This window comes from Erinaceus europaeus, chromosome 16 (genome assembly GCF_950295315.1).
Source record: "Erinaceus europaeus chromosome 16, mEriEur2.1, whole genome shotgun sequence".
Classification (NCBI taxonomy): Eukaryota; Metazoa; Chordata; class Mammalia; order Eulipotyphla; family Erinaceidae; genus Erinaceus; species Erinaceus europaeus.
Genome location: NC_080177.1, coordinates 49,287,846 through 49,315,591, shown reverse-complemented (window position 1 = coordinate 49,315,591; position 27,746 = coordinate 49,287,846). Strand labels below are relative to the sequence as shown.

At 39.2% G+C, this 27,746-nt stretch overlaps 1 protein-coding gene across 7 annotated transcripts in view; it reads right to left on the bottom strand.

The window, feature by feature from the left end:
• Positions 1 to 27,746, bottom strand: part of FSIP1 (fibrous sheath interacting protein 1) — a 226,098-nt gene that overhangs the window by 39,286 nt on the left and 159,066 nt on the right. For 6 of the 7 annotated variants that reach the window (XM_060175127.1, XM_060175126.1, XM_060175122.1 and 3 more), the window contains one exon: positions 18,824 to 18,877. The exons of the other annotated variant lie outside the window; for it this stretch is intronic. In XM_060175127.1, coding sequence (XP_060031110.1) covers positions 18,824 to 18,877 — 54 coding nt within the window. The remainder of the gene's footprint in view (positions 1 to 18,823; positions 18,878 to 27,746) is intronic. 7 annotated transcript variants of the gene reach the window in all.

The window sequence follows — 27,746 nt, the reverse complement described above, 5'->3', positions numbered from 1 at the left end:
ACTGGAGTATTCCATGGGCTCCGAGAATGACGAATGTGTTCCAAAGAGAACTGCTCTTGGACGAGTTCTTTTAAAATTTCTAGCTTCTCCCTAGGCAAAGGCCACTGTTCCACCCAGACAGGCTCATTAGAAAGCCAATCTAAGTGGGGAGTTCTGTTATGAACAGTGGCAGTTAGTATTGGGGGTGCTGGTTGGGTCTAGCAGTCTCACAGGAGTGAGTGTGGTGTCCTGCAGAGGTGTCTGAGGATATCACTACATCTAAAGATTCCAGCAAGTCTCTTCCCAATAAATTGGTGCTTATATCAGCTATTAAAGGCCGAAAGCATCCGGTAGGTCCTTCTGGATCTTCCCACACAAGGGAATCTCGTGTGCGGAATGCCTGAGTCAATCCTCCAACACCATGTAAGCGTGGTCCTGGGAGGAGTTCCCAACTCTGGGGAACCTCTTGCTTGTCTTAAGATTGTCTTGTCTGCTCCCATGTCAATCAAACACTTAAAAGGAATATTACCAATCTTTACTGTCATAGTTGGGTGACCCAACTATGACCCAAATGGACACTTGGAACAATGGAGCAGAATCAAAAGCCTGCCGGGATAGCCTGAGGGTGCTTCCTCCCGAGCTAGTGCTCTCTGGGTTGGAGAGAACTCAACTGGAGCCGATCTAGGCTGCTGCGTGGGAGAGGGATCAGGAACTCGTGCCGCACTAACTTCGCAGGAGATACATTCTGGAACTCTCAGAGCCGGAAAGCAATTTCCAAGTGTCTTTAATCAGAAGAGCAGCTGTGTTTATACTCTCCAAGTAGGGTGGAAACAGGATGTGACATAGAGAGGGTGGAGCGAAAAGTGACTGGTGGAAGATCAGGGTGTGACAAGGAGAGGGGGCGGAGCAGGTGAGAATTCTACCACTGAACCACCAATGCCCTGGAGGTAAGGTGGTGCTTTATGTAAATGTAAAAGTGATTTATGTAAATAGACCACAGCTTTGAATGGGATCAAACTAATCTCATACAGACATACTGGTGTTTAAGCTGGGGGGAGTGACATACTATCCAACAAAAGCCCAGAAATGAGTCCACACATATACAACTGTCAGGAAATTGTGAGGTGCCTCACAATGCACCCTGCATTTTTCTGCCTCCAGGAGCCTGGCACTCCTTAAAACATTAAGCCAACTCCCCCTGCTCCATCCTGCATTCCTGATACTATGGCCTATCTACATAATCACTGTTTTGCCTGAAAGATCCCCACCCATTCCATTCCTTTGACCTATCTTCTTTCTACCCTCAAGACCCTCCCTGCCTGCAGGGTATTATTAATCCTACCAGTTAAAACCCTCGCAACAGTTGTTAAGGAAGTTCCTACCTTTCCAGCCCCTTTTGCCTTTCTCCACCCCTTTCCTAGCCATTTCCATTTCCGACTTGCCACTTGCAGGTCTGCCCTTTGAATGCCTTGGCTCTCTGATTAATAAAGAATTGCACTGCCTTGCTGCCACGAGCTTGGTTCATAAGTCATCTCCCTTGTGTCTCTGAGTGAGTAGCAGCCCAGGCTGCCTCCGGTCGCATTCTCTCCAACCTAGAGAGTAGGTGCTCAGGAAGAGGTACCTCCACACTAGCCTGGCATACAACCACCCAATATATGATAAAGGGTCCAAAACCATTCAATGGGGTAAAGAAATTCTCTTCAACAGCTGGGAAAACTGGACAGCCACATGTAGAAAAGTGAAACTAGACTACCATCTAATACCATACACCAAGGTCAAATCAAAATGGATTAAAGATCTATATATTAGACCAGAAACTCTAAAATTTATAGAAGAAAATGTTGGTGAAGCTTTGCAGAACCTTCACATCAAAGATGTATTTGGAGACTCAACCCCTTGGGCATGGGAAATGAAAACAAGAGTAAATAAATGAGATTATATGAAACTAAAAAGATTCTACATATCAAAAGCAAACTACACAAGGATAACCAGGCAACCCAGTAAATGGGAGAAGATATTTGCTCATCACACATCAGATAAGTGACTGATACCAAACATCTACAGAGTTGGTACAGATCTACAAAAGAAGCAAAAAGAACCCAATTAAATGGGCCAAGGATCTAAATGGACAGTTTTCTTAAAAAGAGATGCACATGGTCCATAAACACATGAAGAAATCATCACTCATCACTAGAGGAATGCAAATTAAAACTACACTGAGATACCATCTCACATCTGGGAGAATGGCTTATATCAACAAACCACGAAATGACAGGTGTTGGAGTAGTTGTAGAGAAATAGGAACTCTGCTCTATTGTTGATGGAAGTGAAAACTGGTGTGCCCCTTCAGAAAATTGTATAGAGAATCATTAAATAAAAATGGAATTACCTTATGATCCAGCAATGCCACTCTTAGGCATTTATCCAATGGACACTCAAACACTAAATCGAAGGGACATATACACCCCTCCCTGTGTTCACAGCTGCATTATTCACATTAGCCAAAGCAGCCTAAATGCCCATCAAAAGATGACTAGCTAAAGAAGTTATGGAATACATATTCTATAAAATACTACTCTGAAATAAAACAGAACATACTGTGTCCTTTGGGACAAAAATGGATGGAACTGGAAGTAATTATGCATTGTGAAATAAGTAAAGAGATAAAAAGACAATCATCAGATGGTTTCATTCATATGGTGGTTTCACTCATATGTGGTATTTAGTGACCTGATTCATATGAGTTTGTCAAAAGAAAAAAAAACAGAAGCAAGGAAACTATTTGTAAGACTTGTAAGAACTATGGTGGTTATCTTTGGGAAGATGGGGATACAAAACTTTGGTGGTAAGTGTGTATGGAGCCATGCATTGCAATCTTATAACATTGTAACATACTACCAATAAAAAAAAAACTTTTAAAAGAGACCTGATATTTTAAGCCTGAGTGGAATTAACAATGCTATATAGTGGACAATGCTATATAGTCTAACATTATCTTTGAGCAGGCTACAAAAGTGTCTTAAAGAACAATCAGGAACTATGAAAGATGACCAAGCACACCCAAAGAGTTCAAGGCCATGGAGTTCACAGTTAAGTGGCTGAGTGAACTCTTCATTTCCACACTACCAGACACAGGAAGCCATTTCAAGGGCTGCTGGGGCTGCTGTCTGGGTAAGCTCCCATTTCCATCAGAAATTCTGACACCAAGTGAGTCTCTACTCTCTGCTCTATCCATCAGCTCAGCATGGATTGCATGACAGGTTGAACCCAGCATATGACCTGTGGGATAGGTCACTGGGAATCTAAATAATGACACTTCCCAGAGTTTGTGTTGAGAAAAGTTTGAATCTTCTTAAAATTCACACAATAGGCCAGTAGGTGGCTCACCAAGTAGAGTGAACACATTACTGTGCATCAGGACACAGGTTCAAGCCCTCAGTCCCCACATGGGGGGGAGGGGGAGGCTGTACAAGCAGTGAGGCAGTGCTGCATGTGTCTTTCCTCTCTCTGCCTCTCTCTTCCTCTCTTTCTCTGTCTCTCACCACCTCATATCTAATATGAAAAAGATGGCTACTGAGAGTGGGGAATAATGGATTCATAAAAGCACCAAGCCCCAGGAATAGCCCCAGTAGCAAATAAAAAAAGAATGGATTAACAAAGTGGAGAATTTCTCAAATGATAAGAGAAGGAAAAGGAACAACATGCTAGAACAACCAGGTTTTTGTTGTTTTGTTTTGTTTTTTTTTTCTTAAGACAGGGGCAAGCAAAATAGTCACCTGGTAAGACAGCTGCCATGTCATGCTTGAGACCCAAGTTTGAGCCCCAATATCACATGGGAGCACTGCTGCACCAGAGAAAGCTGTGTACTCTGGCGTCCCTCCCTCTATCTCCATCTCTGGGTTTATCTCAAAAGGGAAACCCAGAACAGTGAAGCCTCAGTGATGACAAAAGGGAGGGGATCTCCTACAGGTATCTTCTTATCTTCCTTATATTATTAGAAAATATACTGGATGTGAGGGCAATCTAGCTGCAACATCTGTCACCCCACTGATCTTCAGGGTTTACTCGGCTGATCTGGCTGGCTAGGCAGGTGTCCCTCTCCTCTCTCACCACTCCATGTGCGTCCCTCCTAAAGCTGCACACTCTCTGGAAGAGGACACTACCCTGAATAGAGACAGACCAGTCTTCAGTCAAAGATATATGAGTAGCTGCACTCCCCTGCTAGAACCTCCAAGCAAGCTCTCTAGGTCTATTTGTAGGAAAATGTAGGGTAGTCAAGCTTCCTAGATTCCAGGTACATCCACATGAGGAGCTGCATGTGGCAGTTTGCCTTTCTTAAAAAAAAAAAAAAAAAAAAAATCCTGGCAACAAAAGAAGACCAATTTTCATGTGAATCAAAGTTGGAAACTTTTCAAGGAGAAAATCAAGCAATACAAAGGTTTCATTATCTGTAGGTCTTTGGCATCCAAGGAAGATGTGAATGTCATATAATGAAGAAAAGGAAATATGGTGAAGAATAAAAATAAATAAATAAATAATGCACTAGATTTTAACCATGCAAATTAGAGAATCTGGAAATAATATCCTTGATCTCGTCCTTTTTTTTTTTTCAGTTCTTGCTAAGGCTGATTCATAAAAAGTATTTCAAATATCTGCTAATGGAGTCACAAGAATGTCTGAAAAATCCCCAAGAACCTCCAAGAGAACATTTGCTATCAATTTGACCTGGTCTGAGCATCAAAGAAGAGTAAAATTCTTATGACTACTTGGTTCCATGCTTCCTGTATGTGTCTCTAAAGCCCATCACAGCAGAACACTTAAAGCAATCTGTTCTCCAGACATACTGCTGAGAGGAAAGCACAGGAATAACAATGGAGAACCAGAAATCTAAATGGAGGAAGAAAGATGGGAACACATGACTCTTTGAGGGGACTGGTAAATACTGGTAACATTCTACATGTTACCATTGGTGATAAGCAAAGCAGATTTTCAATCACATTAAGATAACAAAAGAGACAGAATCTATAGAAATAGTGATCTCTCAACTAAAGCATGAGTCTCATTGCTCCCTCTTGCCAAGCAATGTATTAGTATTTATCTGTGTTTTAGGATTTGAACAGTTACATCCATTTCACTATGTGTTCCGACAACAGACACAGAGGGAAATTTTCTTCATGAAACTGTGGTTACATGGAGTGTGAGAGGAAAAGAATGCAAGAAAGACACAAAGATCAAACCAGCAAATAACTGGTGTTGAAAAGTTGTGGAGAAAAAGAGAATTCTGCTCCATTACTGGTGAGAATGCAAACTGGTACAGCCCCTTTGGAAGACTGTATAGACAGTCCTTAAAGAAATAAATATTAAATTACCTTGTAATCCAACAATACCACTCTTGGACATTTAATGAGTGGACAATCAAACACTAATTAGAAAAGATATATGCATCCCTGCATTCAGAGCTGCATTATTCCCCATAGCCAAAGAGTAGAAGCAGTCTAGATGCCCATCAATAGATGACTGGCTAAAGAAGTTATGGGATATATATTCCATGGAATACTACTCTGTGATCAAAAGAGTTGATTTTGTGCTATTTAGGACAAAATGGATGGCTCTGAAGGTGATTATGCTTAGCAAAATAAGTAAAGAGATGAAAAACAACTACCAGATGATTTCACTCAAATGTGGAACCTATAGATTTGATTCATATGAACGTGCCAAAAAAAAAAAAAAAACTCCAATCAAAACAGAAGCAAGCAAAGAGACTCTCATGCCTGAGGCTTCAAAGTCTCAGGTTCAATCCCCTGCACCATCTTAAGCCAGAGCTGAGCAGTGCTCTGATATTTCTCTCATGTCTTTCTCTCTACATCTCTCTAAAAAATAAAATAAATAAAATACTTAAAAAAAAAAACATAAGCAAGCAACCAATCTGTAAGACTAGTGAGAACTGTGGTGGTTATATTTGGGAGGAGGGAGGGTGGGGATATGGAACATTGGTGGTTCCAGACAAGCAACAGTTGAAAGAAACAACTATCACCAAGCCTGCCCTGAAAGGCGTTCTGAAAGGTCTCCTATAAACAGTCAGACCACCATAAATATGCCATATATCAGAGCACTCTAAAACTCTACAAGAATGGTGTTAAAATATATTCAATCTTTGATATCAATAAATGTCAATGGCCTGAATTCACCTATTAAAAGACAAAGAGTAGAAAGATGGATCAGAAAACACAGGCCAACAATATGCTGTCTACAGGAAACCCACCTAACTAAAAAGAAAAGCACAGACTCAACATGAAAGGATGGAAAATTATCATACAAGCCAATGGCCAACAAAAAAAGGGAAGGAACAGCAATGCTCATATCTAACATGATAGACTTTAAAATAAAATGAAATTTAAAAAGATAGGGATTGACATTCCTTAATGCTCAGAGGATCAACCAAGAGGACTTAACAATTATTAACATCTATGCACCCAATGAGAAGCCATCTAAATACATAAAACACCTACTGAAAGAGCTACAGAAATATATTAACAGCAACACAGTCATAGTAGGGGACTTCAACACCCCACTCTCTCAACTTGACAGATCATACAGGCAGAAAATCAAATAAGGAGATAGATAAACTAGATCTATTGGACATTTTCAGAATCACTCAAGCCAAGAAACTGGAGTACACATTTTACTCAAGGCTACATGGGTCATTCTTAAGGACAGACGATATGGTAGGCCACAAAGACAGCATCAGCAAAATCAAGAGCATTGAAATCATCCCAAGCATCTTCTCAGACCACAGTGGAATTAAACTAGCACAGCACAATCAACAAAAGATTAGTAATAGTCCCAAAATGTGTAAACTCAACAGTACACTACTTAACAACTACTGGGTCAAAGGCAAAAAAGGGAAGAAATTGGGGGATTCCAGAAGATGGCAGAATGAGAAGCTACTAGTGGCTTGAGTTCTGACTACATCTACTGGAAATGGTAGGATTTTTTGCCCTTAGTAGGCCAGGCAATAAGGGGTCATAGCAATGACACCAAGGAGATGACTAAAACTCAATTTGGGTTAGAAAATAGAGTAAAAAGAAAGGGGAAAAAAATTTTTTTTAATTATTATTCCCAAAGCGCACCCCCTCCCCCACCCATCCCCATAAACAGTACCTGGGGGCCAGAGATCTGCTCCTAGCAGGCTCCCCTGCTGAACTTCTTTCTTTACCAAGATTCCTGTCCCAACAGGGGGTGTCATTCATTCTAATTCTATTCCCTACTGAAACCTTTGGCCTTTTAAATTTCTAAGTAGCCTATCAGTTGCCTCTGCTCAGGGGGCCTGAGGCAATCTGGAGCCATCCAAGCTGAAGACAGGACAGGTTTTTTACTCTGTTCTATTTTATTATCAATACAAGATAAGCACGTACCCCTTTCCCCTTCTCCTTCAGGTTGACCAGAGTTAAGTCTAAGTGTATTTTCCATTGCTAGGGGACTGGGTGTCTTATTCACTGCTAAAATAATTTGCTTCACTCTTCCTACTGCCCCTACCTGTTCTCTTCCCCCCACATAGCTAATAAAATAATAAATAAATAAATAAGTAAACTCTTTCCTTTCACTGCTCTTTTATTACTGTTCTTTTCTTATCTTTTTCTTTTTTTTCTCTCTCTCTCTCTTTTTTCCTCTTTTTCTCATTCTTGTCATCATTTCTCCTTCAGCTTTCTGAATTCATTGATACACATTTGGGATTTATTTTGGAGAAGAAATCTGACTCAGAGTGGACTCTCTCTGCGTGTATCTCTGCTCTACTTCCCTTTCTCCTTCAGCTACCCCTAGAATATACAGTGGATAGTAGATTTGCATAACTGTCTATTCCTGCTATTCTTGTCTAGTCCTGAGGGTTATTTTGTTTTGTTTTGTTTTTACTTTCTTAACAATCAGCTGCCTCTGCTCAGGAGGCTTGAGGCAATCTGGGAGAGGTTTTTTTTTTTTACCCTGCTTTATTTTATTATTAATATTATATAAAGGTGTATCTCTTTCCCCCCCCTCCTTTAGGTTGACCAGAATTAACTCTTAGGGTATCTTTCATTGCTAGGGGACTGGGAATCTTATCCATTGTGAGAGGAACTTGTCTCACTACTCCTACCTCCTCTACAGACTCTCCCCTTCTTCCTACTCCTAGCTAATTAAAAAAATAAAATAAAATAAAAAATAAATTAATCAATTAAAAATCTTTCCTTTCACTGCTCTTTTATTACAGCTCTTATTCTTATCTTTTTTCTTTTCTCTCTCTTGTTTCTCTTCTTTTTTATCTTGTCTTCCATTTCATCCTTCCTTCTTCTTTGTCTTTCTGAATTCACTGATATTCATTTGTGAATTATTCTGGGAAAGAAACCTGACTCAGAGTGGACTCTCTACATGTGTATCTCTGCTCTACTTCCATTGCTCCTCTTGCTACCCCTAGAATATACAGTGGATAGTAGATTTGCATAATTGTCTATTCATGCTATCCCTTCTTTCCTTTCTCTTTCTTCTTCACTTGGACTTAGTTGCTATTTTTTTCACAGACTGGAGACATTGTTTGGCTAACTGGTAGTGATTAAACTGATTCAATACTTGCTTCAGTTGCTATTGTAATTCCTGAGGTTGGTGATTGCATTTGTCATAAAGGTATTTAGTACAGTGTTGCTTGTACTCAAAACACAACAAATGAGGAACAACAGAACATAAAAATAAAAAACACATAAATCAAAAAAATGGGTAGATGAAAAACAAAAAAAACTGCCACTACAATGAATGAAGACAAGAGCCCAGAAGAAACTACAAACCAGCCAGAAGTAACCATTGATAAGAAAAATATGCAAGCAATAATGCACTTATTAATCACAAAAATGAAAACAACATTGGAGGAAAGGAATGGCAGTATTAGGGAAACAACAGTTGAGACCCCCAAGGAAAATACTGATTATCTGGAGACAATTAGAGAACTGAAAGGTGAAATAGCTAAACTGAGGAAAGAAGCTGAGGGAAGGGAAAGCAGACTAACAGAAGCAGAAAACAGAATTAGTCAGACAGAGGATGAGTTAGACAAAACTAAGAAAGAGGTGAAAGAGCTCAAAAAGAGATTGAGAGACACTGAAAACAACAACAGAGACATATGGCATGATCTCAAAAGAAGTAACATTCGTATAATCGGCCTGCCAGAGGAAGAAAGAGAGGAAGGGGAAGGAAACATTCTAGAGGAAATTATAGACGAAAACTTCCCAGACCTCAATAACAGAAAGGAAATCAAGATTCAAGAGGCCCAGAGAGTTCCAAACAGAATCAACCCAGACCTGAAGACACCAAGACACATCACAGTCACAATGAGGAGTAAGGATAAAGAAAGGATCCTAAAGGCTGCAAGAGAGAAACAAAAAGTCACATACAGGGGAAAACCCATAAGATTATCAGCAGACTTCTCCACTCAAACTCTAAAAGTCAGAAGAGAATGGCAAGATATCTATAGAGCCCTGAATGAAAAAGGGTAGCCAAGGATAATATAGCCTGCTAGACTTTCATTCAAACTAGATGGACGAATCAAAACCTTATTAGACAAACAACAGTTAAAGGAGGCAACCATCACCAAACCGGCCCTGAAAGTGGTTCTGAAAAAACTCTGATAAACAAGAACATCACTATAATACTTGCAATATATCAGAGTAAACAAAAATTTGTTAAACAATGGCACTACAATACATTAAATCCATAATATCAATAAATGTCAATGGCTTAAACTCACCCATCAAAAGGTACAGAGTGGGGGAATGGATCAAAAAACATAAGGAACGATATGCTGCTTGCAAGAATCCCATCTGACACAACAAGATAAACACAGACTTAAAGTAAAAGGATGGAAAACTATCATACAGGATAACGGACCACAAAAAAAGGCAGGAACAGCCATTCTCATCTCATACATAATAGATTTTAAATTAAATAAAGTAATAATCAATTAGCTAGTAATAATCAGTGTCATTCACCACATCAATAAAAGCAAAGCCAAAACCACATGATTATCTCAATAGATGCAGAGAAAGCCTTTGACAAAATCCAACTCCCATTCATGCTCAAAACTTTACAAAAAATGGGAATAGATGGGAAATTCCTCAAGATAGTGGAATCTATATATAGCAAACCTACAGCCAACATCATACTCAATGGACAGAAGCTGGAAGCATTCCCCCTCAGATCGGGGACTAGACAGGGTTGTCCATTATCACCATTACTCTTCAACATAGTATTGGAAATTTATGCTATAGCAATCAGGCAAGAGAAAGAAATCAAAGGAATACAGATTGGAATGGAAGAAGTCAAGCTTTCACTATTTGCAGATGATATGATAGTATACATAGAAAACCTAAAGAATCCAATAGAAAACTGCTGGAAGTTATTAGGCAATATAGCAAGGTGTAAGGCTACAAAATCAATGTAAAAATCAGTGGCATTTCTTTATGCAAACACTAAATATGAAGAAGAAGATATCCAGAAAGCATTCCCATTTACTATTTCAACAAAATCAATAAAATACTTAGGAATAAAGGTGACCACATAAGTGAAAGACTTGTATACTGAAAACTATGAGTCACTACTCAAGGAAATAGAAACTGATACCAAGAAATGAAAAGATATCCCATGCTCATGGATTGGAAGAATAAGTATCATCAAAATGAATAGTCTCCCCAGAGCCATCTCTAATCACAATCCTATCCTATATATCTCCTTAGGCAGAAGTGTCAGGTCAGAAGAGGATGTACGTAGGATAGGGGGTAGGGAGAAGGATAAAGCATGCAATCCAGTGGGGATTAAACAGTGGAAAACAGGATATGACTAGGAGAGAGGGCAGAGTAAAAAAGAGGATGAACCAGTGGGGATTAAACCAGTGCAGGTCTCAAAACAATGATTATGTAAATAGACCACAGCATCAAACAAGGCAGGAGAACAGAAGCAGAATTAGAAACAGACCAATAATCACTTTGATACCAAAAGGAGACAGGGACACAACCAAAAAAGAAAACTATAGACCAATATCTCTGATGAACATAGAGGCTAAAATACTGAACAAAATTCTAGCCAGCCAGATACAGCAGTATATCAAAAAGATTGTTCATCATGACCAAGTGGGGTTTATTGCAAGGTTGGTTTTATATATGTAAATCAATCAATGTGATCCAGCACATCAATAAAACAACACCAAAAACCACATGATCATATCAGTAGATGCAGAGAAAGACTTTGACAAAATACAACATCGCTTTATGATCAAAACACTACAAAAAATGGGAATAGATGGAAAATTCCTGAAGATAGTGGAGTCTATATATAGCAAACCTACAGCCAACATCATACTCAATGGTGAAAAACTGGAAGCATTTCCCCTCAGATCAGGTACTAGACAGGGCTTCCCACTATCACCATTACTATTCAACATAGTGTTGGAAGTTCTTGCCATAGCAATCAGGCAGGAGCAAGGAATTAAAGGCATACAGATTGGAAGAGAAGAAGTCAAACTCTCCTTATTTGTAGATGACATGATAGTATATATAGAAAAACCTAAAGAATATAGCACAAAGCTTTTGGAAATCATCAGGCAATGCAGTAAGGTGTCAAGCTATAAAATTAACATTCAAAAGTCACTGGCAATCCTCTATGCAAACATTACGTTAGAAGAAGATGCAATCCAAAAACCAATTCCTTTTACTATAGCAACAACAATAATAATATATCTAGGAATAAACCTAAACAAAGAAGTGAAAGACTTGTATACTGAAAATTATGAGTCACTACTGAAAGAAATTGAAAAAGACACCAAGAAGTGGAAAGATATTCCATGTCCATGGGTTGGAAGAATGAACATCATCAAAATGAATACACTACCCAGAATCATCTACAGATTTAATGCCATCCCCATCAAGATCCCAACCACATTTTTTGTAGGAGAATAGAAGAAATTCTACAAATGTTTATCTGGAACCAGAAAAGACCTAGAATTGCCAAAACAATCTTGAGAAGAAAGAACAGAACTGGAGGCATCACACTCCCAGATCTCAAATAGTATTATAGTAATAGTATTAATGGGGGCCTTGTCATCAAAACTGCTTCGTACTGGATCATGAATAGACACATTGACCAGTGTTATAGAATTGAGAGCCAGGAAGTAAGCCCCCACAACTATGGACATCTCATCTTTGACAAAGGTACCCCGACTATTAAATGGGGAGAGCAGAGTTTCTTCTACAAATGGTGTTGGAGTTGGAAAAAATAGAAACATGCAGAAGAATGAAAGTGAATCACTATATTTCACTGAATACAAAAGTAAATTCCAAGTGGGTCAAGGACCACAAACTATCAGATACTTAGAGGAAAATATTGGCAGAACTTTTTTCCACATAAATATTAAATATTAAAGATATCTTCAATGAAACAGATCCAATTACAAAGAAGACTAAGGCAAGCATAAACCTATGGGACTATATCAAATTAAATGCTTCTGTACAGCTAAAGAAACTACTACCCAAACAAAGAGACCCCTCACAATGGGAGATCTTTACATGCCATACATGAGACAAGAGGCTAATAACTAGAATATATAAAGAACTTGCAAATCTCAACAACACGAAAACAAATAAACCCATCCAAAAATGGGGGGAGGACATGGACAGAATATTCAACACAGAAGACATCCAAAAGGTCGAGAAACACATGAAAAAATGCTCCAAGTCTCTGTCAGAGAAATGCAAATAAAGACAACCATGAGATACCACTTCACTCCTGTGAGAATGTCATACATCAGAAAAATTAACAGCAGCAAATGCTGGAGAGGGTGTGGGGTCAAAGGAACCCTCCTGCACTGCTGGTGGGAATGTCAATTGGCCCAACCTCCGTCGAGAGCTGTCTGGAGAACTCTCAGACGGCTAGAAATGGAACTACCCTATGACCTTGCAATTCCTCTCCTGGGGATATATCCTAAGGAACCCAACACACTCATCCAAAAAGATCTGTGTACACATATGTTCTTGGCAGTACAATTTGTAATAGCCAAAACCTGGAAGCAACCCAGGTGTCAACAACAGATGAGTGGCAGAGCAAGTTATGGTATATATACGCAATGGAATACTACTCAGCTGTAAAAAATGGTGCCTTCACCATTTTCAGCCTATCTTGGATGGACCTTGAAAAATTTATGTTAACTGAAATAAGTCAGAAACAGAAGGATGAATATGGGATGATCTCACTCTCAGGCAGCAGTTGAAAAACAAGATCAGAAGAGAAAACACAAGTAGAACCTATACTGGAATCGGCATACTGCATCAAAGTAAAAGATTCTGGGGTGGGTGGGTGGGTGGGTAGAATATAGATCCTAGAAGGATGACAGAGGACGTAGTTGGAGTTGTACTGTTATATGGAAAACTGGGAAATGTTATGCTGTATAAACTACTGTATTTACTGTCAAATATAAAACATTAATTCCCCAATAAAGAAATTTTTTTAAAGTTAGGGCAGAAATAAATAACACTGAAAATAAGAAAACTATACAAAAGATAAACAAAAGTAAATGTTGGTTCTTCAAAAGAGTGAACAAAATCGATAAACCTTTAGTTAGACTCACCAAACAAAAATGGGAGAAGACCCAAATAAATCAGATTGTAAATAAAGGAGGTTATATCACAAAAGACACTGCAGACATTCAACATACATGTAAGGCTTCTATGAACAACTATATGTCACCAAGCTAGAGATCCTGAAAGAAGTGAATGATTTCCTAGATACCTAAGAACTTCCAAAATTAAAGAGGAACTAGATATTATGAACACGCACATAACAGCTAAAAAAATTGAAATAGTTATCAAAATCCTCCCCAAGAATAAAAGTCCTGGACCAGATGGTTTTACAAATGAATTCTACAAAACCTTCAAAGAAGAACTAATACCTCTACTTTTAAAAGTCTTCCAGAAGACTGAAGGCACAGGAATACTCCCTTCCAGCTTCCATGAAGTCAACATCACTCTGATACCAAAAGTAGACAGGGAAACAACCAAAAAAGAAAACTATAGACCAATATCTCTGATGAACATAGAGGCTAAAATACTGAACAAAATTCTAGCCAACTGGATACAGCAGTATACTAAAATAATTGTTCATCATGACCAAGCGAGGTTTATCCCAGAGATGCAAGGTTGTTTTTATATACGTTAATCAATCAACATGATCCACCACATCAATAAAACAACACCAAAAACCACATGGTCATATCAGAGGAAACCTTGGACAAATTCAACATCCCTTTATGATTAAAACACTACCAAAATAGGAATAGATGGAAAATTCCTGAAGATAGTGGAGTCTATCTATAGCAAACCTACAGCCAACATCATACTCAATGGTGAAAAACTGGAAGCATTCCCCCTCAGATCAGGTACTAGACAAAGATGCCAGTACTATTCAACATAGTGTTGGAAGTTCTTGCCATAGCAATCAGGCAGGAGCAAAGATTTAAAGGGATACAGATTGGAAGAGAAGAAGTCAAACTCTCCTTATTTGCAGATGACATGATAGTATACATGGAAAAACCTAAAGAATACAGCACAAAGCTTTTGGAAATCATCAGGCAATACAGTAAGGTGTCAAGCTATAAAATTAACATTCAAAAGTCACTGGCAATCCTCTATGCAAACATTACATTAGAAGAAGATGAAATCCAGAAACCAATTCCTTTTACTATAGCAACAACAACAATAAAATATCTAGGAATAAACCTAACCAAAGAAGTGAAAGACTTGTATACTGAAAATTATGAGTCACTACTCAAGGAAATTGAAAAAGACATAAAGAAATGGAAAGATATTCCATGTTCATGGGTTGGAAGAATGAACATCATCAAAATGAATATACTACCCAGAGCCATCTACAAATTTAATGCCATCCCCATCAATATCCCAACCACATTTTTTAGTAGGAGAATAGAACAAATGCTACAAATGTTTATCTAGAACCAGAAAAGACCTAGAATTGCCAAACCAGTCTTGAGAAGAAAGAACAGAACTGGAGGCATCACACTCCCAGATCTCAAATTGTATTAATAGGGTCACTGTCATCAAAACTGCTTCATACTGGAACATGAATAGACACATTGACCAGTGGAATAGAACTGAGAGTACAGAAGTAAGCCCCCACACCTATGGACACATCTAATCTTTGACAAAGGTGCCCAGACTATTAAATGAGGAAAGTAGAGTGTCTTCAACAAATGGTGTTGTAAAAATTGGGTTGAAACATGCAAAAAAATGAAACTGAATGAAACTGAACCACTATATTTCACCAAACACAAAAGTAAATTCCAAGTAGATCAAAGACTTGGATGTTAGACCACAAACTAACAGATACTTAGAGGAAAACATTGGCAGAACTCTTTTCCGCATAAATATTAAAGACATCTTCAATGAAACGGATCCAATTACAAAGAAGACTAAGGCAATCAAAAACCTATGGGACTACATCAAATTAAAAAGCTTCTGCACAGCAAAAGAAACCAATACCCAAAAAAAAAGAGACCCCCCTCATAGAAAGGGAGATCTTTACATGCCATTCATCAGACAAGAGTTTAATAACCAAAATATATAAAGAACTTGCCAAACTCAACAACAGGAAAACAAATGACCCCGTCCAAAAATGGGGGGAGGACATGGACAGAATATTCAACACAGAAGATATCCAAAAGGCCGAGAAACACATGAAAAAATGCTCCAAGTCTCTGATTGTCAGAGAAATGCAAATAAAGACAACCATGAGATACCACTTCACTCCTGTGAGAAAATCATACATCAGAAAGAGCAGCAGCAACAAATGTTGGAGAGGCTGTGGGGACAAAGGAACTCTCCTGCACTGCTGGTGGGAATGTAAATTGGTCCAAACTCTGTGGAGAACAGTCTGGAGAACTCTCAGAAGGCTAGAAATGGACCTACCCTATGATCCTGCAATTCCTCTCCTGGGGATATATCCTAAGGAACCCAGCACACCCTTCCAAAAAAATTTGTATATACCTATGTTCATAGCAGCACAATTTTTCATACCCAATACCTGGAAGCAACCCAGGTGTCCAACAACAGATCAGTGGCTGAGCAAGGTGTGGTATATATACACAATGGAATATTACTCAGCTATTAAAAATGATTTCACCATTTCAGCCCATCTTAGATGGAGCTTGAAGTAATCATGTTAAGTGAAATAAGTCAGAAACAGAAGGATGAATATGGGATGATCTCACTCTCGGCAGAAGCTGAAAAACAAGATCAGAAGAGAAAACACAAGTAGAACCTGAACTAGAATTGGTATATTATACCAAAGTAAAAGACTGTTGGAGGGTGGGAGTGGAGAGTACAGGTCCAAAAAGGATGACAGATGACCTAGTGGAGATTGTATTGTTGTGTAGAAAACTGAGAAATGTTATGCATATACTAACTATGGTATTTACTGTCAAACATAAAACATTAATCCCCCAATAAAGAAATTACAATAAAATAAAATAAACTTAAAAAGAAAGATGCAAAGAGGTAAATAAAGTCATTATTCTCTCTCTTCATATATTTATATTTGTTTGACAGTTGTGATTAATTGTGATAGAAAATTTCACTTTCTTATTTCTAAATAAAAAGTGAATACCAGAGTGTCAACAGATACCTCACCTGAAAGAGTGCACATATTACCACAGGGACTGGGCTCAAGCACCCATCCACCACATGCAGACAACTACATAGGGGAGGCTTCACGAGTGGTGGGGCTGTACTGTGGTATTTATCCCTTCCTGTGTGTGTGTCTCTCTATCCCTGCCTGCCTTTCTCTCCTCTCTCTACCTCTGTCTCTACCCTTCTCCTGTCTTTAACCCTCTATTAAGAAGAAAAAAGAGGACCAGTGAAAATAACTTGTTTGGATAGTGCACTGCTTTGCCAGCTTTGAGCTGGCCCTCACCACATCGAGATGCACTGGTGCTGTGGGCTCTTTCACTCTCTCTCTGCCTCTATCTAAAAAAGGGGAAGCAGGGAGAAGAAGAGGAGGAGGAGGAGAAAAAAGTAAAAGAGAATTTTTCATGTTTAGTGAAACCACACAGACTACAGTGATAACCTTGGTGGAATTTTTTTAATTTTAAAAAGCAACTGACAGTTATTTGCAACAGCCAAAACATGGATATGATGCTTAAGTGTCCAGAGACAGATGAGTAGATCAAGAAAATGAACCGGGGTCAGGTGGTGGCACATCGTACAAAGTGCAGGGACCCATGTAAGAATCCCTGTTTGAGAGTCGGGCTCCTCACCTGCAGGGGGATCGCTTCACAAGCACTGAAGCAGGTCTGCAGGTCTCTATCTTCTCCTCCCCCTCTCTATATCCCCCTCTCCTCTCAATTTCTCTCTGTCCTATCGAATAAAATGGGGGAAAAAATGGCCACAGAAGCAATGGATTCATAGTGCCGGCACCAAGCCCCAGTGATAACCCTGGAGGAAAAGAAAAAAGAAAAAGATGAGAAAAAAAAAGAAGAAGAAAACACTGTACATATGCACAGTGGGATATTATTCTGCCAAAGAAATATATATCTTTATGTTTGCAACAGCATGAATGAACCTTGACAACATCAAGAAAAGTTAAATTAGTCAAAGAAAACTACAATATGACTGCACTTGTTAAGTCTCAGACAATCAAAGTCATATGAGCAGAGACTAGGATGGGGATTGCCAGGGGCTAAGACAATGGGGAAAATAGGAAGGTGTCGGTCAAAGGGTACAAACTTCCAGAGATAAGATGAATAACTGTGTGACAATCATCGAGAATGGTGACTACAGTTAACAATACTGCATTATGTACTTTAAAACTGCTAAGAGGAAGACTGTAAATGTCTCACCACACAAAAGAAAGGTAATTATTTCTGAGGTAGTTATTAAAATGATTCTTTGAAGTAATGGAGATATTGTCATTTTATTATAGATATCATTATACAATATAAAAACAGCAAATTATGCTGTTCACCTTTAAATTACATAATGTCACATGTCAATTACAGTTCAACAAAATCAGGCCAGGATAAGTTAATGAGTGTCAGGTTAACAACTAGCAATGTTAAGAAAAATACAAAGGTGTACATCACAAGTAACATTAGAGAGAGAAGAAAAATAAGTTTAAAAATGTATCAAATTGGGACCAAGTAGAGTATACAAGTTATCATGCATGAGGTCCCCAGACCCTGCATGCAAAGGAGACACTTCACAAGAAGTGAAATAAATACCATTGCAGGTGTCTCTCCTCTCTGTTTCTCTCCTCTGTATGTTTCTGTCTCTTTCCCTCTCCTTCTGTCTCTCTGCCTCTCACTTTCAGTCAAAAATAAAGAAAAAAATATCAGCTGAAACTGTGGAGTAGTGCAGGCACTAAGCCCCAGTGGCAAAAAAAGAAAAAAAAAATCAAATTTTCTTGGTTCCCAACTAACACCAAGGACCAAAGTTCACCACTTAGCTTTTTTCTGCATTTGATGCTACAATGTCTGTTGACAAATCTATAATGCTTGTAGGGGCTCCAGAGGAATTTAAGAACAATGACTGAGCACTAGAAGTGATGAAGCAAAGAAAGCATTTTCTTTATCCCTCTGACAACACTTTAAAAAATGTTGTTACAGGGGGTAGATAGCATAATGGCTATGCAAACAAACTGTCATGCCTAAGGCTCCTAATATCCAGGTTCAATACCTGCACCACCATAAGCCAGAGCTGACGAGTGCTCTGGTTAAAAAAAAAAGTGTTCCGTTAAAAAAATGTTATGAGCATAGTTCTTCTAGGCCTACCTTACTAGTTCTTGCCAGCAAATGAAAAGGAAACAGAGGAACCATAAGCTTGGTCTGTAATCAAACAAGCAGTTTACATGAAATGCAACAAAAGCAGCAACAACAAAAATAAGTTAGAAATGGGTATACAAAATTCTACAATTATGCATTTCAAAAGGCTACACTCAGGCACTGGATAAGCTGTGTTTTCTATAGGAACTCAGGGTACTTTTCTTCTAAATAATCCAATACCCAAAAGTATACAGAAGTATATTAACAGCATCTTTCCTATTTGAAGTCAAATGTACAAATGAGATTATTCTGTAAAAGGTTGACTGTACAACAGCACATTCTGGATACCCAAGAGTTTACTACAGGCACTAAATCATGAAGGGAAAGAATTAGAAATTTACACATAAGTTTATTTTTTTTTAAAAGCCATTTAATCTAGCCATAAGATTGTCATTTCAAATCTCATCAAAATTAAAACTATGGGTAGTGTCTTATGCCCACTGGATTATAAGAACTAGCTGGACGAAGGTCAACTTTGTCTTTTCTTCTCCTTCTCCTTCTTTAATAGAGACAGAGAAGGCAAAAAGAAAGAAAGAAAGAAAGAAAGAAAGAAAGAAAGAAAGAAAGAAAGAAAGAGAAAGAAAAAGAAAGAAAGAAAGAAAAAGCTGGCAGAGGTAACTTCAATATGATGGGGCCTGGGTTTGAACCTAGGTTGCATACATAGCAAAGCAGCATCTATCCAAGTGAGTTATTTTGACAGGTAGTGAAACAGGTCTGCAGGTGTCTATCTTTCTCTCCCCCTCTCTGTCTTCCCCTCCTCTCTCCATTTCTCTCTGTCCTATCTAACAATGACGACATCAACAACAATAATAACTACAACAACAATGGAAACAACAAGGGCAACAAAAAAAAAACTTATATTATGGGAAAAAGCAGTATACCTCTTTGGAAACTCCTACTGGAAGCTTAAGCATTGCTTGTAGCATCTTAGAAACTAATTGTTAAACTAGTGAAGGTTCTAGGACTAGGCAGTGTTGCATCAGTTTGAGCACATACATGACACTGTGCAAGGACCCAGCTTCAAGGCCTGGTCACTACCTACATGGGGGAAGCTTCACAAGTGGTGGGGCACTGCTAGAGGTATCTCCCTTTCTCTCTCTACCTCTATGTCAGCAAAGCGAGAGAGATGACTCAGGAACAGACTCATGGTGGTGAGACAATTTGATTATTGATCAGAGAGCCAAGGCTTTTAAAGGTCAGACCCAGAAGAGGCAAGTCAGAAATGGAAATGGCTAGGAAAGGGGTGGAGAAAGGCAAAAGGGGCTGGAAAGGTAGGAACTTCCTTAGCAACTGTTGCAAGGGTTTTAACTAGTAGGATTAATAATACCCTGGAGGCAGGGAGGGTCTTGAGGGTAAAAAGAAGATAGATCAAAGGAATGGAATGGGTGGGGTTCTTTCAGGCAAAACGATGATTATGTAGATAATAAGTCTGATAAGATGAGAGGATGGATGTCCCCTCAAGTCAAGCCCTGCCAAGCTCAACCACATCCTCACAATTTTCCAACATCTCCCCCCTTGCTTTTTATTTAATGGCCATAGTATCAGCAATGCAGGGTGCTTTGTGAGGCAGGGAGTCTGATAAGATGGGGCAAACCTTTGGGCCTTGTTCAACCTCTCAGTAGAGAGAGACTGACAGGATAGATGCACCCTGCAGGTCAAGCCCTGCCAGGAAAAAAAAAGGAATATAAAGGGAAACACAAAGCAGAATTTGGACTGGGTTTGGTTTATTGCACCAAAATAAGACTCTGGAAGGAAGGGTCCACTGTATGGGTGTGGGGGTAGGGACACAGACCTTTGGTATGGTACAGTAAATCCTAACCATGAAATCTTCAAGGTAAACCAAGCTCCTGGATATAATAATAATTACCTAATGCCTTCTTCAACTCCAAAAGATAGCAAGGAACCTTTCCCATTCTCAAGGAACCTATGGGATTTTGCTTATATTTCTTGATGCTTCTCCTCTGATCCTCTATCCTGTAATACTGCCTCTGCTGACCTCAACTGAATCAATGCAACCAGTACCACCATGCCACGTTGCACTTCAGACTATATCCAGAGATGCCAAGCCTCTGATGTTAACTTCCAACTCCAATAATCTGGTGAGACCTTTCCTAATACATGGGACTACCTAGTTCCATTTCATGTGGTGTGCTCTCTAACAAATTTATATACCCTAGATATAGACCAGGGCCTAGGGGACAGGGTACATGTACACATGTATCCATAAGTTAGTGGAAACTATATACTTCAAAGTAAAAGTGCTCAATAGTCTGCTGTAATTGTACTTAGACTTAGTAAGCTCAGAAAACTAGTAGAAAGATCTAAATAAGACACCACAAAGTGTCTAATTAAATATTTACTACTTAGCCTAGACACCTTCCTCTCCTACCCCCTACTTCAATTCTCTCAATCACTTTATCTACTCATTTAACTACACAAAAGAAAGTAAGTAAGAGATATCCCCCAATCTCTTTTAAGAGCAACAGCATTTATGTCACCCCCTTGGTAATCTTTAAAAGAAATATTGTATACAATTGGCCAAGAGATATACTGGCAAAAATGTATATACAAACTAAAGGACAAGTATTGCCCCCTAAGACAACCTCTATTATAGTCATCAACCAAGTAAAATGCAGTAAAACTTAAGGTTAACTTAGATCCCACTTAAACTCTAGGTGTATGCCCTCCCCAACTTGAGTCCATATCCCATAAACCCAAAACTGATTTGGATATAACAAATTACTCAATGATTTAACAGCTGGGAGAAAGTCTAGCCTCATCTGATAAAGGACTACAAAAGCTGGATAAGGGCAAGAAACTGCCTCACTTGATGGCCTTTTTGGTCAATACCAGGCTACTCCATCATCTGGAGCTCTAGTCAGGGAATCCTTGGATTCCCACATATGATGGGCCTAGACATCTCTCCACCACCACTGGTCATTTCCATCAGGAATGTCCTCATAAGCCCTTTTGTGGGCCTCTCCGGGACCTTACCTTCACTGTAGAGCAGCAATGGCAGGGACTGCCCCACTCTCTGAAGGGAGGCTGGGTCAACCTAATGTGCCACTCTAGAAAGGCTGGTCCTGAAATGAGTGCAGCCTAGAATGTTCCGAACTGTGACCATGGAATGCGAGCTCAGACTGACAGGAATGCAGAGGTTATACAGATACCTGTGCTAAATACAAATAGATATGGGCCCTAGGGTAGATAGATGGGATAAATAATTAAAGTATTTAATACTTTCCTCATATTTGGGAGCTACTCTATGCCCTGATCCAGCTTTCTAGTCCTATTATCAACTCTGACACTATCTTCCCAGACAATACTTTTAGCCCACCTTCATGCTAGCTATCAGACTCAGGCAAAAATTACTAGTCATGGGCCACATGGAGCATACCTAAAATAGACTTCCTAGTTTCTTCCCACACAAAGATTCCTAATACCACCTGTTCTATTCCCATATTTTGGTTCCTGTTTATTAAACAAAATCTTACTGATTTCTATCCACCAAGTTGCAGATGCTACTATCATCCTGATTTCCCTGGGAAGACAACCTCACCAATGTGTTCTGAATTTATACCTCCCCAGAGCGCTACCTCAATAAGGAAAGATAGAAACAGGCTGAGGGTATAGATAAGCCTTCCAATACCCATGTCCAGAGGAGAAGGAATTACAGAAGCCAGATCTCCCATCTTCTGAACCCCATAAAGAATTCTGGTCCATTTCTGACTTATCTCACTTAACATGATTTCTTCAAGCTCCATCCAGAATGGGCTGAAAATAGTGAAATCACCTTTTTTAATAGCCAAGTAATATATATATATATCACAACTTGTTCAGCCATCCATTGTTAGACACCTGGGCTGCTGCCAGGTTTTGGCTATTACAAATTGTGCTGCTATGAACATAGGTATACACAAATCTTTTTAGATGGTTGTGTTTTGTTCCTTAGGAGAGGAATTATAGGGTCACAGGGTAGGTCCGGATGATTTCACTCACAGGCAGAAGTTGAAAAACAAGATCAGAAACCACTAAGCAGAACTTGGACTGGACTTGGTGTATTGCACCAAAGAAAAAAACTCTGAATTGGGGGTGGGAGAGGAGAGGGTTCAGGTCCTGGAACATGATGGCAGAGGACCTAGTGGGTGTTGTATTGTTATATGAAAAACTGGGAAATGTTATACATGTACAAAGTATTTATTTACTGTCTACTGTAAAACATTAACCCCCCCCCATAAGTAAATTTTTTTTAAAAAAGAATTCTGGTCCATACTCTGAGAGAGGGATAAAGAATAGGGAAGTTTAGGGGTCCCCCGGCGGTAGTGCAGCAGGTTAAGCACACATGGCACAAAGCACAAGGACCAGCATAAGGATCGTGGTTCCAGCCCCCAGCTCCCCACCAGCAAGGGGGATGGCTTCACAAGCAGTGAAACAGGTCAGGTGCCTATCTTTCTCTCCCCATCTCTGTCTTCCCATCTCCTCTCTCTATTTCTCACTGTCCCATCCAAGAACAATGACAGCAATAACAACAATGATAAACAACAATGGCAACAAAAGGGAAGAAACAGGCTACAAGAGCAGTGTATTTGTAGTGCAGGCACCAAGCCCAGGCAATAATTCTGGAGACAAAAAAAAGAATAGGGAAATTTCTAATGGACGGCATGGCATATGCAACTCTGATGGTGGGACTGTGAGGAACTGTACCCTTGTTATCTTATTAATGATTATTAAATCACTAATAAAAAATAAAAAGGAAATGACAAGTGTTGGTAGGGATGTGGAAAATATATAAATTCTAATGTACTATTGATAGGAATGCAAACTGGCACAGCCCCTGTGGAAAAGTTTGGAGAATACATATACAAATACCTTAGTGGGGGTTGTTTGTATGTTTGTTTTTACCATGCTTGTAGCCCAAGAAACCATTTACGGCCTGGACTGACAGGCCTGTACCAGTGACCTATCCAACAGAGTGTGCATGTGTTAGGGAACTAGAGGGAGACTGACTTTCTCCAACTCAGGCAGACCCTGCCTCTCTCTACCTGAGAGTCTCTGTGGCCAGCTGAACTCTTTAGTGATGGGACTCTCTGACCCAGGGAATGCTGCTTGGGACAGGAATTCACACACATGCTTCCAGCTCTTTCAGAGTTATGCTTGCTGTGACTCAGCTTGCAAGTTCAATGTTACAAAGCCATTTTTCATTTCTAGGGAGAAAACAACTTAGTGAATGTAGAGGAAAGCCCTGTTTTTCTTTTTTTTTTTTTGAAGAGATATAGGAATAAACTTCTGAAATGATTTAAATTTGAGTAAGTAGTTATAAGGATCATAAAACAGCACCCATTGGGGTCCCTTTAACTAATCTAGAATTGAAGATTACACATATATATAATCTTTGGTGGGGAAGATAGCACAGTGGTTATGCAAAAGAATTTTATGCCCATGGCTTTAAAGTCTCAGGTTCAATCCCACAATCACCACAAGCCAAAGCTGAGCAGTGTTCTGGTTAAAATATGTACATGCATATTTGTGTATAGTGTGTTTATTCCCTTGGAAAGTATATAAATTAGCTGTTTATTGTCACTGTGCTTTCATACAATGTATCTCTAAAATAAACTTAGACTAAAATCCCCTCAGGAGTTTAAGGAAAAAATACATTTTCTTTCATGGAGATAATAACCTTACACCTTTGAGATCATCCTTGGAGTAGTTTGCATAATATTTATTCAATAAATTCATATTCAGATTTTACCAACGGATAAACTTCTGAAGCAGCAGAATCTTTTTCATGTGAGGGGTGTGTGTGTGTGTGTGTGTGTGTGTGTGTGTGTGTGTCAGTTCAGTTATAAGAATAAAGGAGGGGAGGGAGAAAAAAAGTTCAATACATGAAGTAACTATGATTTTGTAGAACAACAATAACATATATAAAAATATTTATAGGGCTAGGGTAATAGCATAATGGTTATGCAAGAGACTTTCATGACTGAGGCTCCAAGGTCCCAGGTTCAATCCCCAGCACCACCATAAGCCAGATCTGAGGAGTGTTCTGGTTTTAAATAAGATTTATCTATAATATTTATTAATATTTATCTATTTTATATGCGAGAGACGGAGAGGCCAGAGCTCTGCTTATCTCTTGATATATGAGGTGCCAGGGGTTGAACCTGGGGCACCATGCATTCAAGTCCTGTATTCTGCTACAAAGTTATCTCCTCAATCCAGAAAATATTTTTAAAAAATGAGTAGGTTATAAATAATTAATCATGAGATTTTTGGGTTTTTTCATTAGGACTTTCAAAAATGGAAGTTGGAGAAAATTAACACTAAATATTTAAGTTCAAGAGTAATTTTGGAAAATATTTCTGCTCACAAATCCTCGTTGGAGCTGTTCCAGATGATATTCTTGTGTGGAATGCCAGCTAGAATAATTTGAGCATTACCAAGTTCTGAGACACCCAAAGGAGCATTGGAGGGAAAGAAAGAGAAAAAGGGGAAAGGAGAGGGGCTGGGGGAGGAGGAGAAAAGAGAGGAGAGGGAGGAGGAGGGAAGAGGAAGAAAAAGCAGGAAGAAAGAGGGAGAAGGAGGACAGAGAGAGAAAGGAGGGAAAAGGAACAGGAAGAAAAGGAATGAAGAGGAAGAAGAAAAGGAGGATGAAGAAAAGGAAAAGGATGGAGAAAAGGGGGAAGAAGGAGAAGAACAAGAAGAGGAAGAAGAGTGAAAGGAAAAAGAGGAAGGAAAGAAGTAAAGGGTGGGGAGTTGGGTGGTAGAGCAGTGGGTTAAGCGCAGGTGGCACAAAGGGCCAGGACTGGCGTAAGGATACCACTTCAAGCCCCGGCTCCCCACCTGCAGGGGAGTCGCTTCACAGGCGGTGAAGCAGGTCTGCAGGTGTCTGTCTTTCTCTCCCCCTCTCTGTCTTCCCCTCCTCTCTCCATTTCTCTCTGTCCTATCTAACAACGACGATGACATAATAACAACAACAAGAATAACTACGAATAACTACAACAACAATGAAAACCAACAAGGGCAACAAAAGGGAAAATAAATAAATAAATATTTTTTTAAATCTTTAAAAAAAAAGTAAAGGATGGAGAGAAAGAGGAAGAAGGAGAGGAAGCAGAGGAAAAAAAGGAAGAAGGAGGAAAAAAGACAAAGAGGAATAAAGGTCAAATGAAAAGCATAGCTTCTTTTCTGACCAAGTTATCTACCACTTTTTTTAAGGAAAAAGTGAGTAATCCTTATCTGTTTCAAATTTGCCTGCACTCTTTCTGGGATAAATGGAGCTAACTGGTAGGGGGGGGAATCTAGGCCATGTGCTTCTAAACTTTTGCAAGAAACAGTGGGTGGTACCTAAACAAATGAAAACATCAAGTCTGGCTCTCATTTCTAGATTCCTTTGCAACTTGCTGCATACTTGCCAAAAGTGCTATTTAACTTCACCCTTCATCATAAATAGTCTTCTATAACCATGTTATTTAAATTGGAACTAGGCTTCAAATATCAACAGCACATTCTTCATTGCTCCAGTGGTGTGCTGGAAAGGCTGGAAAATTCTGCGCCATTGAGAGTGTGCTGGCCAGAAAGTCTGAAGGAGCAGGATGTGACTACCTGGTTTGCAAACCAGCAAAGAACCTAATGAAGTTGACAAGCAACAGTCTTCAGTGATGCTGATTTTCCTCTACTAAAACTCCCCACTAAGGGAGTTTGAAACATCCTATTCCATCTGTAGGCTTCTCATCAGACCCTTAGTATTTTTAAAACTTAGCTTCTCAGGGTTCATTCTCCTGCACACTTGACTCCTCCAAATGTCTCTCCTCCTCTAATGTCCTACTTTTCACAACCGTGTGTGTGTGTGTGTGTGTGTGTGTGTGTGTGTGTGTGTGTGTGTGCGCGCGCACGTGTGTGTGTCTGAGCCACTTCCTCTTGATGTAGAAAAAACAAATTAACCAGAGAAGCACTCAGGAGAAAGAAAGAAAGAGAGGTGTTGTAGAGGGCACTGGGGTTCTGGCGCATGATAAGGGAAAAAGACTTTAGTTGGTGGTGAGAGTTGTCTACAAACATGTATCAGGAGAGATGAGAAATTGTACCCATGTGCCAACAACTGTACTATAAGCCTTTAATTTCACCCTTAATAAAATGATATAAAAAATAAGTAACAATTGGAAAATTAAGATAAAATTTTTTCCACAAAAAAAGCTAAAACTATTAGATATTTAAAGATGAGTTTAACATTAAAAAAAAGAAAATATATTATCCTACAGCTGCCTGGGTGAGTAGGCCGGGTCCCTATCAGTCCAGTGTGAGGGTTTTAAACAGCTATTGTTGGGTAATTGATGATCATAACTGTGCAAGTCATTTGTTATCCCTTGACAGGCTATCCTGACCCTCTGTCTGCCACCCACCAGCCAAGCCTTCCTGCTGAACTGGTATCTCACGCAGCCCTTTTCATTCATCAGTCAAACCTGCCAAAAGAACTTTCTCCAGGTGCACCTCTGAGACACAAATGAAAAACAAAGGCACTGTTTTAATTGCCCATGACTTCCTTGATGGCCTCCAAAAATGCAGAAACTTTCTCACCACAGGGCAGATTTTAGCATTGAGGCAAATGAATATTTCCGCTGAAACTGGCATAATGTTCAGACTCTTTTTTAATTTATTTTTAATGATTTTACTTTTAGATTGTTTTACTAGAGATTTAATAATAACCAACAAGATAACAAAATTGTGGGATAAGAGGAGCACAATCCCATACAATTCCCACCACCAGAGTTCCACATCCTATTTCCTCCATTGGATGCTTTCTTATTCTTTATCCCTCTGGGAGAATGGACCCAGGATCATTATGGGGTGTAAGAGGTAGGAAGTTTAGCTTCTGTAA